The following is an 18,853-nucleotide window of genomic DNA, read 5'->3' as shown; positions in this document are numbered from 1 at the left end:
CGGGGGCTGGATCGGGCCCGCCACATTATTTTATGTGGCCCTCATAGGCAATTTGTGTGTCAACTCAATGTCTCTTGTTAAAATACCAAAATTGTAAATTGTCTTCCCTTTTAATAAAAGTGAGATATTGCACGCAGACACAAAAAAAGAAAGTCCCATTTTGAAAATAAATTAGAAAATGGTTAATGAAACTTTTCTTTGCTGGATTCTGTTGTGTGTATGCAATAATTTAAAATTCTTAATGGCCCCATAAGGGAAAAAAAACCGAGTTTGACACCCCCGGTCTAATAGCTTGGGGTGTAATCAAAAATCACAATTTGGCTTCATTGGAGTTTCACAGCTCTATTTGGTAACATAGAGGAACAATATGGAAAACAATTGCCATTAAATAGACATTGACTCAATGCAACTCAACTTCTGTACCGATGCAGTCAGTTTTGTATGACAGAAAAAGACTGAACATAGGAGAAAGTTAAAGGAACTCTTAATGGCACATACAACATAAAGCACACATTTGACCCACTAAAGACTGTCATGGGCTGTAAGAAAGAATCAAATAAAAACCTTTTTTTGATTCTTTAATTATTTTTTTCTATGATGTATCATTGGTTCTACCTTGTTTGATGTTTTATGCTTTGGATCATACATTGTTCTTTTCTTTCTTCTGATTGTACAATACGTTCCCCTTCCTGTCATTCTGATACAAATTTGTACAATACTTTTCAACCCCTGAAAATTGTGGAACTTTATAAATGGCCTAAAAGATAAACTCCATATTTCTGAAAGACATCTTGTTTTATTTCTAATCCATGGGGATTAAAGGCAAATTCATCAAATGTATTTAACAGTATAGTATCTCATTTTCATCCTTTAATTAGCTACTTCTCAGCTCCGATTGTATCTTCTAAAAGAAATTGGAAATCGTGCCGCTTCAGCATGACTTGTGCAATACAATATGGTGCCCATCTGGAAATGATATGCAGAAGTTGTGAAGCATTAAAAAGAATGTCAAATGAGACACAAATAATGAAAGTCTGTAGACATTTTTGAGTATTCCATATTTGTACAGTCAAATTTCATGCTGCATCCTGCTTTATATTCCTTCCCTTTCCCTTTATACTGTGATGTGGTGTGCCTTTGGGAGGGAAACATTCCATTATGTGTAATGTCGAGGGTCCAGCTCTGGCATATATTCTCTTTTACAATAATAAGGTGACACGATCACAATTACACATATTCAGTAGAAATTGTCTCTAGGGGATGCAGCATCTGATGGACAACTGGATGTCTTGTAGCGTAGAACTAGTGAAAGATAAATAGCCCAAAAAGTGAAACTAGTGTGCAGCAGATAAGGCCGAGAGTGGAAACGATAAGATACGAGTAAGTCTGTCGTTTTACTGTGGTGTGTTAATTAAATGTGGATTGTTATACTGAAAAGCATTTGCGTTTCAAATGAATGACATATTTAAGGGCAATTGAACTCGATGACCTTATCTCCATTTTATTGTTAGGACCCAACTGTTTTGATGATACTGTTGTTACTACCCTTTAGTGCCGACAGGTGTCGCTGCAGATTGCAAAGAGATCTGCTACGGATCAGCTTGCTTGGTTCTCCATTTTGTGTTATGCTTGAAGGTTAGCGTATACAGTCGTACGTACTTCCCTAATGGCTAGCTGGGGAGCAGTGTAGCTCAGCTTGTTTACTTGCAGTTCCACTTCTGCTTCTCTGGCCTGCAATAAGAATCGAGAGACGTCAATATCAAAGTGACCCTTTCGCTCGGCATTACTTCAGCTTTTCATCGACAAATGTAGGACGAAGATACGATGCCAGAGGATTTCATAAATAGCAAGTCACTATTGGCGTGTTGTGGTCGGCCAATTTCAACCACAACAATGTTGACTGACGACAAGTGGGCTCCCATCAACAGGAAGTCTTTTCAAGGGTAAATAGAAGTTCTTCTCGAGGTTTGGCTCGATGCGTTTGTTGGCTAAACTCGGACACGGGCGCGAACGATAAACACGCAGCTATCTTGGCGATATTAGTGTTGGCACGCCAGTCACACTGCTAGCTTAGCATCGTAACTACCGATAAGGCAGCGTTAATATGCCTCACACTCCATTATCTCAATATGTACCTTAATTTATGTTTTCAAGGTATATTCACTCGCCCTATGTGGCCATTTGGTTGTGGCTAGCTAATTAGCGCGGGTGGTAATCCCTTTGTTTTTGTTTCAGTCTACCATTATTTGTATCAAGACTAGACAAAATGCTTCATAAAGGTTCATTAATTCTCCAAAAGCCCCTCCCACCCGCCTGCTACCTTTGAAAACCACATTCCTCCGGTCACTTCACATCACTCGTGTGTAAAAGCGCTTCCAGTCTAAAAATATGCTTAGAAGAAAAGAAATGCTCAAGAATAGCGCGGAGTGAGGAAACAAGGTCGTTTTTATATATATATATATATATATATGTGTGTGTGTGTGTGTGTGTGTGTTAAATTGACTACTTGTTTATGCTAAAATGCAACCTTGCTGATCACCCTTGGCCTCTCTCTCTCTCTCTCTCTCTCTCTCTCTCTCTCTCTCTCTCTCTCTCTCTCTCTCTCTCTCTCTCTCTCTCTCTCTCTCTCTCTCCGAACAAACAGATGGACAACAGTGAAGTAAAGATAAGACTGAGCAGAGATGACCGTACAGGTAAACTGGTCAACATCCAAACTCCAGTGGGGGACAGTCCATTAAAATTGCCCCCACTCAGTGTTAGCAACTCTCCAGCCTCTGTTATTCTCCCTTCCAGTCAATTAATGCAGCCTGGACAGTCTAACGGCCTCAACAGCAGCCCTGCGCCACTGGAAGTGACATCCTCTTCTATCACTGCCAATGTTGGTGCGTTGCAGGAAGATCCGCAACCTAAGGGCTTGACCAAAGATCAGAAGTTGCTTTCATCTAGTCGCCTAAACTTCGAGGAGAAGTTGTCACAGTCAGGGGCCAGAATAGCACACCTAACCCCGTCTTCCATGGATTCCCTTATCGGAGGATCAGATCCTAGTTTTTTCACCATGAAAACTGAGGATTTCTCTTTGGATAAAGTAGGTCATGACCCTATTGACCTTGATCATGCCTTTGAGCACATTGGCAAAGACATGGATATGAACCAGAAGTTATTTAGCGATAACACGATGGATCTGCTCAGTGACTTTGAGCTCACCGGCTCTCCTTCGGATTTTTATGTCGGGGATGACGCTTTCCTGTCCACTTTAGCAGATGACGCTCTGCTTGCAGATGTCACCCAGGAGAAGGAAATGAAGCCCGTTACGGCTGAGAACGCTAACAGCAGCGGCCCGCTCGCTTTCAATGGAAACAACATCATCACCAGTCCCGATCAGTCCACCTCAAGTATTTCCACCAATGTAGCGCTAAGCCCCATTTTGATTAAGAAAGAAAAAGACGGCAGCTTCATTCAGCTCTGTACTCAAGGTGTGATTAAACAAGAGAAGATGTCCTTCTGCCAGATAAGCAGTACCACATCCCCAGACCTCCCCGCATCCAGTCCCATCTCCATCTGTGGAGTGAGCACCTCGGGAGGTCAGAGCTTCCACTTTGGACTTGGCCCACAGCCACTTAAGGATCAGAAAGCAGTCACCTGCCAGTATGTTCCTGTTGCCACCGTTGGCGCACCCTGGAGCCGAGGTCTGACTTCTGGGCCAGCTTCAGGCTTGAATCAAGCCTCTGAGACCTTCTCAGCCACTCCTACCTACCGCAGCGGCTTTGCCAGGTAAGACACGTTGGCGCTCGTGAACCGAGTCGAGGGGAATTGTCATTGTAGGCAGCTATGGTTGTTTTTAAAATGGTTTGAAAAAAAAACAAAACAAAAGTTGACACACTTGCTGCACTGCCATATTTCATTTTGTTTGATCAAACATCATTTGCATTGGCGACAGTTTAGGATTATTCTTTATTGTCAGGAATGGAAGCATTGAGAAATAAGCGCAGGCGTTAAACTTCACAAGCCTATCTTTACTATTGCGGTCTCTTACAGGTTCTTTGTTCTTTTTTTATAGAAAAGTCATTAATATCCGCATTTAAAAAAAAAAAGAAGACTTCTATGTTTTTTTGGGGATTCTTTGATTCTCTTGTTATATAATTGGCTTTTAAGGTGAGCTTGTGGACTGTACGTTCGGAAACGTCCTCAAACACGTTCTGCTATTATGTGCTATGTTGTATGAACATCATTTTTCAAGTACATTATGTTTTGGCAATGTATGGCCAAATTTCTGTTCATCCACCGTGATTTATGAGCAAGATTTGGAACTGGCTTTTTATTGACATTGTCATAAAACACATTCGAACCTCAGTTGTCACAATTGAAAGGAGAAACCATTAGAATTGTATTGATGAATGGCCAGAGATTTGAACCCTCCTAAAATTACATGCACCGTAATAAGTCTGCTCACGTTTTGATTTGAGGTGGGACATAGGCTTTAGTTACCTGAAAGCAGATGTAGAGGGGCAGAGCCCAGCAAATTGCCTCAAATCTCTCACCCTGGGTCTCAAGTTTTCAACATCATGTGAAATGCAAACAGCATGATGTTCTTGTGTTTCAGGAAAAAGCAGCTCTTGCAGGCATGCTGCTGGCGTTCTTTGGAAAGTCAATGTTGATTTTTTTCTTTTTTTTTTTCTGCGTGTGTGCAACTTTTAATGATCATTTCCATTGCATTATGTACAGAGGTGGTCTGAAAAACAAGACAAATTTCATGTTACTCAAGAGTAAAATCACACAAATACAAGTCAAAAAAAGAATTTGTATTCGAGTCAACTAGAAGAGTACATTTTATCTGGAAAGTAACTAATTACTACACACCTCTGATAAAGGTTGATGCCTTCATAAAAACCCAGTGGCTATACTTTAGATTTTCAATTGAGGTGGCAGTCTGCTCATGCACCGTTGTACAGAGAAAGTGGAAGGTGGGCTCAAGAAAGAAAGCGCAACTGAAAAGATTGCGCAAAGCACATTCATTTTAATCGTCATAAAACGGACCACATCATTTTAATCGTCATAAAACAGACCACATCATTTGAGTCGTCATAAAAGACCACATTCATGAAGGCTCTTTAACAGCAGGTCGCTCAAGAGAGTCATCAGCACTGTGTGTCCTCAAATTTTTCAAGAATCACAAAGAATCTAAGACTTCCATCTAGTTCTTTTGTAGATGGCTGCTATAGTATATGAGCTCCAGATGGATGGCCAAGCACCTCCTCCCCCTTCAACAATGCGACAGATTAGATGGAGGTCTTTAAATCTTCTCACGACCAGTGTGATCTGCAGATGCTCCATACAAATCATGCAGTCTTTCAAAAGTGATGAATAGAATAGGTGCGCACCCCGATCCGTGGGTCAATCTTTCTTTGTCTGGGCCGCTCGTTCAAAACCTTGCTCTTGTACCCACTGATTCAACTTCTTGTTAGTACAAGCGCAAACAGCGCACCCATTTTAAAATGCTACAAGGGTCGGACAATTTTTTTGAAAAGGACTCATAAACTGCTGCTTCCGGTGTCTCATAGGAAGTTGCACCCCAAGAAATAACGTGCATAGCTCTTGACTTGTTTCAATAGATGGGTCGGATGGGTAGATCTTCTGGTTTTTTTTTTTTTCTTTAAGTCGCTGATGTGTCAGTCATGTATAGATCTATTTTTTAACCTGTGAACAGTTTGTGATGGATAAGTGTGATGGGACATGGTGACTGGGGATGCCTTTTAAATGTCTAAACGTTTGCCACGCATATCACTACAGTAGGTGGTCGCAGTAAAATAAGTTGCACGTGCTGTGAACCACTTTTCCTGAGGTCTTAACAATCTCTTCAATTTTTACCACCTCAAAGAAGAGATTGTTGTGTTTTGCCGCACAGTTGGCTCCCTCCTGGTTGGCCTCATCATTTTTAGTAATGAGGCCTACCACCATCTTTGTCTTCCGCAAACTTTACGGTGCGGTTTGGCGCTGTCGGTCGGAACATGATTGTGGGATGGCAATAAAGAGCAGTTGGCTGAGCATACACCCTTGTGGGGCCTCAGTGCTTAGCGTGATGGTCCTGGAGGAGCTGCTGCCGACTTTGTGGTCTGCCCGTGAGGAGGTCCAGCAGCCAGTTGCAGAAAGACACACCCAAGACCCAAGTGATTGTTTTTTGTACGAGCTGCTGTCAAGTGAGCTTGTTCAATTTCCAGCTCCAGTCTGAGAACGGCAATCATACACAAGAATCTTTACATGTAGTTCCACGTGGCCTCATGTATAGTCAGAGTTGGCGTCCTTAAATGGCGTCTTACTATACATAGTTCGATACATATACATAAGCCCGATTGAACTCGCTCAGGTTCCCTTGTTCAATTTTAATTTTAGTGACTATACTAGGCAAGTGCGCAGCCCAAAAAAACCTCTGCAAACATGATATGCAGGTAAAGAAGCGGATCACACTTTGGGCAAGGACAAATGTATTCCCCCTTCCTGATTGTGTTTCCAGTGACCTTCCTGTTCAAGTTAGACAGTGCCGCTGTTTGAAGTCTCTGTTTTTCTTAGGGCTTGCCCACTGGGGGCCCTCATTAGGCTTTTTGGGAGAGGTTGCTTGGAACCTCCGATCAGAGAAAGCCTTCGATAAATCAAATATGTGCACTGATCGCATCTACCGAAACATTTCAGTCTTTTTTTTTTTTTTCTGGTCAGAAAATACTCACAACGACGCATCATATGCAGCAGCGGTTGTTTTAAAGTGCTCTATAAATACAGTTGAATTGAGAATACCATTGCTCCAGTGAAGCGTGGTGCTGGCATCATCATGCTGTGGAAATGTTTTTCAGCAATAGCACTGGGAAACTAGTCAACATTCAGGGGAAAGTTGAAGGGATGTGAATGTATTTTTACTCTTGATTGAAATTAGCCTCGTGATTGTGGTCTTACTAGTAAACTATTAGTTCCACACAGTGTAACTGAAGTCCTATTTCTAAATGCGTTTTACAGTTTCTACATTGTACGCCTATAAAGTGCATTATTCCAGTTCTCTCGGACGAGCGATATATGCAACCGTTGAAATTCTAAAGAATATTTTCCCCCCCCCACCTTGTTTAGATCATGTTGGCGGTGCAGTTGATTTATATGTTATGATCGAAGCTACATTTGAGTTACGTAACCCAAAGGCGAACGTCCAGCCTGTAGTTGCTGGTAACATAGCTGATTAATTCAGCATGTTATGTAACCTATGTTTTAAACGTGGCATTTTCTCTCGAGCATGTGGACAAAGCCACATTTGAATACCAAAAAGGTAGTATTTTTAGTCTTGTCAAGTCGTATTAATCACGACGAACGCATTCTGGTTCTGGAATTTCCGGTGGGCTGTTGAATCGACGTTGGTGTGAATGGGGAGCATTGTTTGTGTCCATCTCCTTGAATCGAGTTGTTCTCGCATCCCAGATGCAAGACATTCAGGCATTCCTCATTTAACGCTTTTTTGTGTGTAAGTGACTGGGTGTTGCATCTCAGACTGGACTAATTCAATAAAACACACATCCTGGCAACGAAAAGTTGTGTGGGGGAGGAGGGGGGGGGGGGGGGCGGCAAAAAAAAAACGAAATTCCACAAAGGCATGAAACTATTCTGCATCATATTGAGTGCTGCTGTTTGTAATATTTTTTACAAGACGTGTAATTATTTGAGGTAATTGAACTTTTTGACACTGCTCCCATTGTTACAAATATAGCATTGAACATTGAATGAATACTTCTGAGATCAGATTATCTTTGCATGGGGATCATTTTATATATTGGATATAATTATAGTGGTTGTAATGCTGTGGCTGCTTGGTGTATACAGACGGGCCCCAACTTCCATTCTCATCACCTCTCCGGCTCACTTTTAGCCAAGGGCAACCTCAAGCTTACTGTCGCCAAAGTGTCCGAGCTGCTTTTTATATCACCTCCAATTCATCATTTAGCTTTGTGTATAATGCATGAGTGTGTGGGTGGGTGTGTGCTTGTGTATGTGCTTCACGGGCAGCCAGGCGGAACCACAGAGCTCGAGCTGGCTGTGAAGCAAGCCCTCACTTCCCTGACCTACTTTTACTTCCCGCCTATACACAGCTGGCGCCGCGTGAAGCCACCCGATGGAATGCTGGCCATTCCAGTTACCACTGCTCTCACCACAAACCACAATTGTGCATAATCATATTTGTGTTTGCTTTGACACCATAGAGGAACTTTTTTCCCATCGAGGTATGCGTGCGGGTCGAGCTTCTCGCCTTATCATTGTGCTTACGTGTCGAATCAGCAAATTTTAGGACGTTCCTCCCACGTCCAGCTTTAGCTGCGACAGCCGTGTGCACAGTAGCAGCGGGGCTCTAATTCATTCTTTTGACAGGAAACCTCCTCCCACCTACACAAACACACACACACACACACACACACACACACACACACACACACACACACACCTCCTATTATGGCTACTAATGTTAAAAGTCAAGTCCCTTAGTGTTGTTTTTCATCTGCTCTGCCGTTAGTTCCAAAGAGTTACTTGCTCAGACTAAAGTCCACATGTCTCTTATTAGTAAGCGTACATCTCATTTGCGCTATGTCATGATGAATAAGTTGCATCGAGGCAACTTTTTGTGGACTTAGTACAAGTACTCGCACGTATGCATGACAATGCCATTTCAGCTCACAATTGTGATGAAAATCTCAAAACGACTCAAACATGATGGAATTTAATCTCAAATATATCACTCTAGAATGAAAAGTGGTGGCATTTTAACATCCAAAACATGTTTTTCTTAAATGTAGGCATTAAAGTAATGTGGTCTTGTAGTCTGAACACTTGGGGGCACTGTGTTACAGCAAACCTAGAAAATAGACAAACAAGAAACTGATGGAGGCAGGAATATGTACCCAAATATTTTTGTTATTGTTTGTGTCGATCCAAATAGTTGCGAAGCTAACATGGCCACCGCATATGTACAATATATCCATTTGCCTTTGATGGGAAAAGTTTTTTGTTTTTGTTTTTTTTTGCCTGCTCTAGTCAACTCTTAAGTCTGCTTATTCTTGAGAACAGCACGAGCAGGAAACCCGTGACCTGTCTCTTCGGCGCTGTGGGGAGATGCGGCCAATTCTGGAACAAAGACACTGAAATGTACTGTTCCCGACAAAATAGTTCACTCAACACTTTTTTAATGTGTGTTAAATCGAGGTTCCACGCTAATGTATTTTGTTTGGTTTGGATCGGTTAAATGAACATCATAAACCTCTTTTGACGATAGAATGAAGAATGTCAATAAATGCCACTAACTGTTGTGCTCAGTTGAAACGTAGCAGTTGTTTGGATGCCGCAATACATAGTGTTGTCTCAGAGCCCAGTGTCCGCCTCAACAAATATTGTCTCTGCACTCCAAAATTAGAAGCCATGCTCTTTTGCGTGTAAGAGTGATGCAGAGCGTGCAAAGCAATTTCTAGTTCTATTTTGGTGGCTCTTAGCTCAGGGAAGGAGCACATCCTCCTGTGTTTGCTCCGCTCCCTTTTGCATGACACAAAAAGTATGTGAGAATCACAGCATGATGTATTGAGCTTGCCACTAAAGTCCTTCTCTGTGGTGAAGCTATGTGGGCGCTTTTGTGGGTGGGGTTTTAAGTTGACATATTTTGAGGGTCGGTTTTGAAAAGCTTTTTTTTTTTTTTTTTACACTGGAATCCCTCAGTATGGCTAATAACCATTATAATCTTCAAGGCTGCATCGACACGAGTTTGAAATTCAAATGCAAATCGCCAAATCAGCAAAGTTGTATCAAATATTACCCCAGTGACTTGCATTCCTCCCCTCACATGGTTTTGAGCTGCTATTTGTGAGCGAGTCTTACATATACAATTTATGTGTCAACACATGTCATGACTCCAGGCGCTACCAATGTGCAAGTCGATCTGTAATCTACCTCTGCCGCAGTAACAGCGGTTCCACAATAACTGAGAACTCATCCGGTCTTTGAATTAAAAAAAAATAAAAAATAAACTCAAACATCAGGAAGAACACTGTGGCTATTGAAGATACCCTCTGTGACTCATGAACTAAATTGCAGTCAAGCCCATTGTTGTTATTCCTCGGCTCAAATCCAAAAAAGGTATCTGTACATTATTTTAAAAGTTGAGCCGCAATAATTCTCTTGGCGGATATCCATGTGTTGGCCTCACTCATCTACTCCCCCACTTGCAAATCAAGCAATGACCTTAATAGTTACATTGAGCAGGAGTGTGCTCACATCTAGGAATAATAATAATAATAATAATGACAACAATAATAATAATAATAGCTTAAGTGATTGTAAAATGGTCTGCTCTATTGTATTGGGAAAATTGCTGCTTACACATAGATACAAATACTCAGTGCGCATAGAAGAGGAAGCTGTTAACCTACATGTGACCAGGAGATTATGAATTGTTAAGCTGGTCACAGGGCCACCAGTGTTGTTTTTTTTTTTTTTTCCAAATGTAGTTTGTCTCCAAAGCCGCGCTGTTTAATCACACACGCACACAAACGTAAGCGACAGCTCCGGCTGAAGCAACCGCTTTTCGATGCTGCCGCGCTGGGCTATGAATGGTGAGCCAAAATGAACTCCAAAACAAGGCAGCAATTTCCTTTTGATGGGGCGCACTCGTTTCTTTATAACAGTACAACTATGTTCATCATTGAGAACCTGGTTTTGGCGTGTCTTTGTTTGCTCCAACTAGTTTATTCCATTTGAGGATTACTGTAAAACAAAATGAAACAATGAGAATTATTTTGAGTATCTAATGAGACCAAATGGTTTTGTCTCGCGAAAGGCTTGCCAGGTTTATGATGACACACCATGCAAAATGGCCGCACATGGGTTAACCAAACAAGTGTTGATATTGCTGTTAGAACTCTTTCATTTCCTCATCAACCTGCCTGTTTTAAGATGTGTTAGAGTAATTGGATTTCAATGAGCAGCTTAAAGCCTTGACAGGGAAGCTGTCCCCATGACACCACTCCATTGGGCCTATGAAAGGTGGAGTCATTTGCCATCCACACCCTTGTGACATCATCACCCTCTTCACAGTGGACTCATTATTGGGCCCCGCCTTGTGTGTCACTCAGTGTGGGCTCGGAGTTTTTTTGTGTGTTTTTTTTGTAAAACTTGTCTGCAGCAGCTCAAACCACAAGATCCTTTCACACCAGTGCACCTTTGCTGCAATGGCTTTACCACGCATTAGACAATCAAAGACAGATTCATTCAAATGATCCCAAAGGGGGAGTATAAATACCAAACCTCACCGTATGACTCAACTGTTTTGGAATCAAATAGTCCATGCAAAACGTGGAGTTTTGTGTTTTGTTCAAGTTGTTGCTCTGAAAGGAACCGCGCTTGAATCCAACTCGCCCGAGCGCTGCCGTGACAGCCTTTTTTTTTTTTTTGCAGGCCACTGAATTCTTAGGCTGTGAGGCCCTGTTGTTCCTCTTAGCTTTTCCCATCGTACTACACCCACCGACTGCCACGGTCTGGCCCCCATTCATCATGCGTGCGCCCTTTGCGTTGTGCAACTATGCAAACGTGGCTTAACGGCGCACACTGTGCATCCCCAGCAGATCTTTGCACGGCCTCCGTTTTTTTTGTCAAGCTCACACAGAGTTAAGACCCAAAGATGCACAAACACAGATGATGGCAGCTCAAGCTTGAGATGGGCTTAATTGTCAATGAAGCCACTGGATTGGAAAGCGGGGGTGTGACCTTGCATGTATTTACAGAGGTCAGGTGACCTCTTGCGGTGGATTTGATGAACTGCATCTCAGTGGGCAGGACAATGTGCAAAATTGTACCTGCCGTTTTAGAAATTAAGGAGCCGTTGTTCATTCGATAGGATATGTGCTTCAAAAAATTGGAAGGGTGACCTTGAGTTTTAAATTTTGTGCATGCAGCAATGCATCAAATATGAATAAGCTTGTCCACCGACGTGACCATTATGATTATGTACTGAATTGTTGTGAAAAGTTGTGAAATCAAAGTATTGTTTAATCTGCTCATCAGATATTTTTTTTTTGTTGGAATGCGAATAGAGTTGACAAGGCCGTCCGTCCTTCACCTCTCACGATCTGATTGTCTCACCCTCAGCTCGACTTCCCGACCGGAAGGCGCCGTGGCACCGTCGTCATCAACCCAGGGCAAGAGCGGCGCTCACAAAATCTGCTTGGTGTGTTCCGACGAGGCTTCCGGGTGCCACTACGGTGTGCTCACATGCGGGAGCTGCAAGGTCTTCTTCAAAAGAGCAGTGGAAGGTGAAGCTGCCATGCCATACTCATCATAATCATTCAATGAGAAAGAAAGAACAAAAACGCTCAACACTTTTTTTTTTTTTTTTTTTACTTCGGGGTTATTTTTGTGGGGGAGGGTTGTTTTTCCGCCATTAGTGTAAGTTCAAGAATACGAGATATGAAGTCATTTATTAATTTACAAGAACTTTGAAGTGCTGTTTCTCGCAGGTGATATGTTCCAGAGTCGACTGCAACAGGTGAAAAATGTGTGATATAAAGATCCCATATTGATAAAAATAATAATTTGAGGGGCACAACTCTATATTCAGATGAGCCTATACTTCTTAAACCCCCCCCTAAAATGGTTGTTAAAATTCGTAATGCACCTGCAATGGAACGGAGGTTGAACTTTGCAACTTTGCGCTAACATGGCTCTTCTCCCGTTGCTTCTCAGGCCAACATAATTACTTGTGCGCCGGAAGAAACGACTGCATCATCGATAAAATCCGCAGGAAAAACTGCCCAGCCTGCCGCTTCCGCAAGTGTCTGATGGCGGGCATGAATCTCGAAGGTAGCGCACAGCCACACCCGCCCGCCGTTTATGATCCTCTCGACTTATCTGCATTGACTGGTTTTCAGCGCGCAAAACCAAGAAGAATAATCGCCTCAAAGGTGCCCAGACCAGCAACCCGCCCGAGCTGTTCCCCCCGAAGCCGGCCGAATCTCAGGCCATCGTGCCCAAGTGTATGCCGCAGCTGGCCCCCACAATGCTGTCCCTTCTCAAGGCCATCGAGCCGGACACCCTCTACGCGGGCTACGACAACACCCTCCCAGACACCCTGGCTCGCTTCCTCACTTCCCTCAACAGACTGGGTGGCCGCCAGCTCATCTCGGCCGTCAAGTGGGCCAAGGCTTTGCCAGGTGGGTTTCTCGGACAAGGCTAACGTGGCTTTTGTCGGTCTTCAACCGCGCTGTGGTCCCGCTCAGGTTTCCGGAACCTCCACCTCGACGACCAGATGACCCTGCTCCAGTGCTCGTGGCTCTTCCTTATGTCTTTTAGCCTGGGGTGGAGGTCTTACCAGCAGTGTAACGGCAATATCCTCTTTTTTGCACCGGACCTCATCATGAACCAGTATGTGCGCCAAACGTTTGTCGTGTACCCCGACGTCAAACGCACTCCCGCCTTGACTCTCGCTCTTTCCGCTTTGATTGAAGGGAGCAAATGAAGTTGCCCTACATGGCCGAACAGTGCGAGCAAATGATGAGGATTGCCAGCGAGTTTGTCCGGCTGCAGGTTTCCCACGACGAGTATCTTTGCATGAAGGTCCTGCTGCTTCTCAGCACGGGTGAGTCACTCGGTCCCGTCGCGCTATCCTGGCCGGCGGTCCGCAGCGGTTAACGTGCAAGTCTCTCTTCCGGCAGTGCCAAAGGACGGCCTGAGGAGTCAGGCGGCTTTCGACGAGATCCGGATGTCATACATCAAGGAGCTGGGGAAAGCCATTGTGAAGCGAGAGGAGAACTCCAGCCAGAACTGGCAGCGTTTCTACCAGCTCACCAAGCTGCTGGACTCCATGCATGAGGTGAGAAATCACATAACATAGAAAAATAACATGCCGTCATCGACATTGGTTCGTTTCAAGTGGAGACTTGGGAATGACTTGGTTTGGAAAAGTGATGTCCATTGATTGCCTGCGTGAACGTTGTGTGTGCGCAGATGGTCGGCGGGCTTCTCAACTTCTGCTTTTACACCTTTGTGAATAAATCGCTGAGTGTGGAGTTTCCCGAAATGCTGGCCGAGATCATCAGCCACCAGCTTCCCAAAGTCAAGGCCGGGGGCGTCAAAGCTCTCCTTTTCCACCAGAAATGACCGTTAGTTCCCAAACGGACACCATGCCTTAACACCCGAGACCACCACCACCAACAACAGCATCACCTACTTTTACCCTAAAGAGTCGCAGTTGAAAGACTGAGAACGTCTTTGGGAGTGAACTGAGGTTTTTTTTTTAGGAATTTTCTTCAAAAATTGTCTTGTGGATGAAAGAACTTCACAACCATGTTGTCTCAGGTGACTCCTTTCAAATACACAACTAGATCTCACAGATTCTACACATGAATTCTTCTAGACACATTTGAATAGTCCGTTCAGATTTCCAGGTTATAGTCACGTGCGAACAAACTAAACTTGATGACTAATTAGGTTTTTGTAGTTATCATAGGAGGCTGCGACTAGGTAGCAAGCCTCTGTAATGATCCGACTTTGATTTTATGCTTTGATCCGGTTTGATATGAAAAACAATTTTTTTTTTTTTCACATTAGACATTTAATAGGATTACTCCACAAGCTGACCTCTTCAAGGTTTACACACATCGATTCATAAAGGGAAATAAAATGTGCCTTTGTTTTGTTGTTGCGTAAATAATCATCTCAGCTATTTCTCAACTATACCTGTCGGGGGCGTACCTCTCCTCAGCCCATCGCAACTTTACCCTGATTGTACTCCACGCAGCTACAACGCTTCCTTTTGAAACGACTGTGTTTTTCCCTTGCTCCTTTTGAGTGGATGGATCTGTGCGCGAGTGCGTGAATAGTCCCCAGACCACACATGAAATTGCCCGAGTGCGACGCAAGCACTTTGGACTCGGCTATAAAGGCTTTAAGACTGTGAAGGGTGACTGACTGCGGCTTCTTTTTAGATTTTAGCCTCCCTAATCTCAATTTGGCACCCCCCCCCCCCCTTCCCTTTATTCGCTCATTTATTTACCTTAACCTTGGAATCAATTTAACAGATTGTGATTTGCGTCAACCAATCAGAAGAGAGATCCTATTTTCATGCAGATTTGTAGCTTATTAGTGCATCCAAAGGGTGCGGCCATAATGGCGAGGATGTGATGGTGATCAATGTCTCGCAGTATTTTACTCAAAAACACTTCTGATGTTAAATAATATTATCATTGAAGGGTTTGCATGTTTCCTCATCTAGTGGCTTTGTTTTACTTAACTTCAGAAGAGCGCGAGGCGAGGCGTCTTTTAACGTTAGGGCATAGAGACCTATTTTGCAAGGATGCTTTTTTTTAATCATGTCAAATAATGGTTTCTTCCTATTTTTTCAATGGTTCTGCAATGTAACATGCATATTGCATCGTGTATGTATTACAATAACTAGAATATTGTATTGTATATGGCAAATATTGCTATCTTTAGGACCCAAACAATTATGTCACTGCGATTGGCTGGGATAGGCTCCATATTGAACTCAAGCGGAGCGAACATGCAAAAAAAAAATAAAAAAATAAAAATAAATGTTGATATGAATGTAAAGGAGCCACATGAAACCAGGCAAAGAGCCGCCCCTGCTTTAATCGTTCGCTGCCAATTGAAGATTTTACTCGCTTCTCAGTCCATCGTCAGCATTAATTGCTGAAAAATCGTCTTTTAAAAGGTGACCAAAGTGCCGAAACAGCTTCTGATGCTGAGTTATGTTATCTCGGACACTTGCGCCTGCTCACAAGAGAATGAATGGCAAGTCAAAAGTCTTCATTTCCACTTCTGGCTATGGCTGTCATTAATGGAGCTGTCAAACGGTTCCTATTTCAGGTTGGCATGTTTAGATGATCTGCCATAAAAATTGGTGCACATTCTGGATTTTGTCTCATTCACATTTGTCTCGCGTTTCTTGGAGTGGACGACTTAAACGGTAATTAATTAGAATAAAAGCCACTATTTGAGGAAATACTGCAATTGTTAGTCACTTTCCCATCAGGTCACTTCATTCATACAATGACCAGTCAGCAAATTCATGAAATACAAATGTGGAGGCACCTATTACTAATGTCTGATCCAGGCTCAGGTGATTGTCTTTTTTTTTTTTTTTTTTTTTAAGTCTTTAGTCGTCAATTCTTTTCTCCATACGTTTGCCTATCAGAAAAAGTCAAATTTTAGCCATCTTTAAGGTTTACTTTCACATTCAGTGAACACAAATCTCTGCTGCTGCTCTTTTGAAATCACATACCTATAACTAGTATATAGATATATAGATAGATAGATATATATATATATACAAATACTTTAAATACTAATAACGCACTTGCCTCGTCTTGTTTAGAAAGGTGGCTATCTTTCTTTCCTGTTCAACAAAATATGCAGTAGAAATGACAGATTAATTAATCATCACCACGTCACATATAAGCTATTTTCATACAGGAACACGTATACAGTAACAAACATGGATCAGACCACACACACCCACACACACACACACACACAAAGCCTATTTTAATGTTCAATTGACAACAAGGTGACCAAAGCACTTATTCTCCACACAAACTCGCCAAGTAACTTTTCGTTTTTTTGTCTGCGCGTGCGTGTGTGTTTATAAAACGAAACATGACGGCTTCTGTGACATTGTGTAAAACTGTGAGTCGAGTACACTAGAATATGAGTCAAGTCTTTTTCACACCAACTGTAAAAGTCATCAGCCGGCTTGAACAGGAAAAGCTTTGCACTAGCCAACTGTTGTTTGGAAATCAATTTTGTACAAATTATATGCAGACGTTTGTAGACTTGTCAAGGGCAAATACGAGCTTTGTTTTCCTGTACATACACTATACATATAGATATACTATATATAAAGTATATCCCGTGTAAAGACAAGGTGAACTTGTTTTTTTTTTTTTTTCTTATACACTTGTTTTTGTTTCCTCTCCACTGTAGTGCCACTCTTGCCCCCTAACCCTAACCCCCCCCCCCCCCCCCCCGCCCCAATTCTCTTTGTATGTTATGTACCAATCTTCCATCCTAATGTCCATGCTGATTTTTGCCAGATTTTTAAAAATGCAGTCATGTAGTTCTTTGTAAGTCACTGTTCAAGCACCAGTTTCGCAAAATAAAAAGAGCTTTCCATCCTGGCAGGTGTTTCTTGATTTGTGTTCCAACTGCCTAGATTTGCATAAGTTTAATAGTATCCTCTTTATATATTAACTTTATTTCCACTATAATTTTTCTAACGTTTTTTGTTTGTCCTGAAATTACCCATATGCGTTATATGTGCCTTTATTGGCCAACAAGTAGACATGACTAATATGTGAAATCACATGACATGTAAAGAGATCGTATAAAAATTGTCCTTGCTTGCCCTCCGTACTTTTTTCTCGTTCTGGTCCGTGGGGTCATTTAAGCTTAGACCATGATTTTACCCTAAGAAAGTGGACTGTTATTAGGTACACCTGAAAATGTACCTAATAGAGTGATCGTGTGACGTCACAGATCAAACAGCCAATCAGAAAGTGGGGCTGAGGGCAGGTGTGGCACTTTCACTTAAGCTTTTTTCCCTAATGAAGTGGCCTGAAAATGGTGGTGTACCTAATGGAGTGCCCAAGTGACGTCACAGATCAAACAGCCAGATCAGATTTTTCCCTAATGAGGTGGCCTGTTATTAGGTACACCTGAAAATGACCTGCGTGAAGCTAGGGCCCCCACCCCACGCAAAGTAGTCTGTTCCGTTTGTGCCGTAAAGATTTTCGTTTGTGCAGCAACGATTTTCGAGTTATAAAAGATTATTATATAGGTCATCCAGAGTTTACCCAGTCCCCCGTCTGCTCAAAATGAACCCAAATTGGTACCGTTCGTCTGTGCGTCGTTTGTGCTGCTCCGGTTTCGTAGATATTAGACATTTATTTTATCGCGATGACGTCACCCAGCCCCCAATTTTCCTCCAAATGGACTCAAAATGGTACCGTTCGTTTGTGCTGGTTTGTGCTGCAAAAAAGTTTCGTTTGTGCTGCTTTGTTGTTTTTTTTAGTTATGAAAGATTATTTTATAGGTCATCCAGAGTTCACCCAGCCCCCCCTTTTCCTCCAAATGGACCCAAAATGGTACGAAAATTTTTGCAGCACAGGTCCATTTGGAGTAAAATGGGGGGCTGGGTGAGGTCATCGCTAGAAAATAAATGTTAAATATCTACGAAACCCTAGTAGCACAAACGAAAGTTTTTGCAGCACAAACCAGCACAAACGAACGGCACCATTTTGTGTAGGGTGGCGGAACCCCCGCAGGTGAAAAATGGCGGTGTATTTAACAGAGTGTCCAAGTGACGTCACAGATCAAACAGCCAATCAGAAAGTGGGGGTGAGGGCGGGTGTGGCACTTTTCACTTTCAATTAAGCTTTGACCATGATTTTTCCCTAATGAAGTGGCCACTTCAATTGGTACACTATACGAGGTAAAAAAAAAAGTAGATAAATAAGAAAGTGTAGCGAACGATTCGGTGAACGATTCTTTTGACGAATCTTTTGAGTGAACTGATTCTAAAGATTCAGTTTACTTAAAAGAACTGGAATGCACATATAGATGACGCATTATTTTTTATAGTGATAATATATTATGATGTACTGTATATGAAATAATTTGTTAAAATGTGTCGTGTGAAATGTCAATCTAATTAATAGACATTTTCTAAAGAGTTTAGAACTATACGACGAATATGGCAGCAATCTTGCTGAATATACCGCCACCTAGTGGTCATTTTGTGAACTGCACACTACTTATTCTCAGTTCTCGTAACCTC

General features: G+C 42.4%; 1 protein-coding gene across 6 annotated transcripts; it reads left to right on the top strand.

Annotated features, from left to right (window-relative positions):
- The first annotated feature begins 1,155 nt into the window (after positions 1-1,155).
- Positions 1,156-17,195, top strand: nr3c1 (nuclear receptor subfamily 3, group C, member 1 (glucocorticoid receptor)). 6 transcript variants are annotated; one of them, XM_085932244.1, is made up of 10 exons: positions 1,158-1,380; positions 2,645-2,693; positions 2,794-3,771; positions 12,151-12,314; positions 12,745-12,861; positions 12,930-13,211; positions 13,278-13,422; positions 13,506-13,636; positions 13,713-13,870; positions 14,005-17,195. In XM_085932244.1, exons 3-10 carry the CDS (start codon positions 2,801-2,803, stop codon positions 14,155-14,157), a joined length of 2,121 nt encoding a protein of 706 aa, XP_085788370.1. In that variant the 5' UTR covers positions 1,158-1,380; positions 2,645-2,693; positions 2,794-2,800; the 3' UTR covers positions 14,158-17,195. The 6 variants fall into 6 exon arrangements, with proteins under 6 accessions (XP_085788345.1, XP_085788370.1, XP_085788354.1 ...); XM_085932228.1 differs by lacking the exon at positions 1,158-1,380 and adding an exon at positions 1,623-1,943; XM_085932236.1 differs by lacking the exon at positions 1,158-1,380 and adding an exon at positions 2,027-2,439.
- The last annotated feature ends 1,658 nt before the right edge of the window (positions 17,196-18,853 follow it).

This window comes from Syngnathus leptorhynchus, chromosome 2, assembly GCF_054491065.1.
Source record: "Syngnathus leptorhynchus isolate UIUO chromosome 2, UIUO_Slep, whole genome shotgun sequence".
NCBI classification, from domain to species: domain Eukaryota; kingdom Metazoa; phylum Chordata; class Actinopteri; order Syngnathiformes; family Syngnathidae; genus Syngnathus; species Syngnathus leptorhynchus.
Note: the sequence above shows the minus strand (reverse complement) of the source record. Positions and strands in the feature narration are given on the sequence as shown.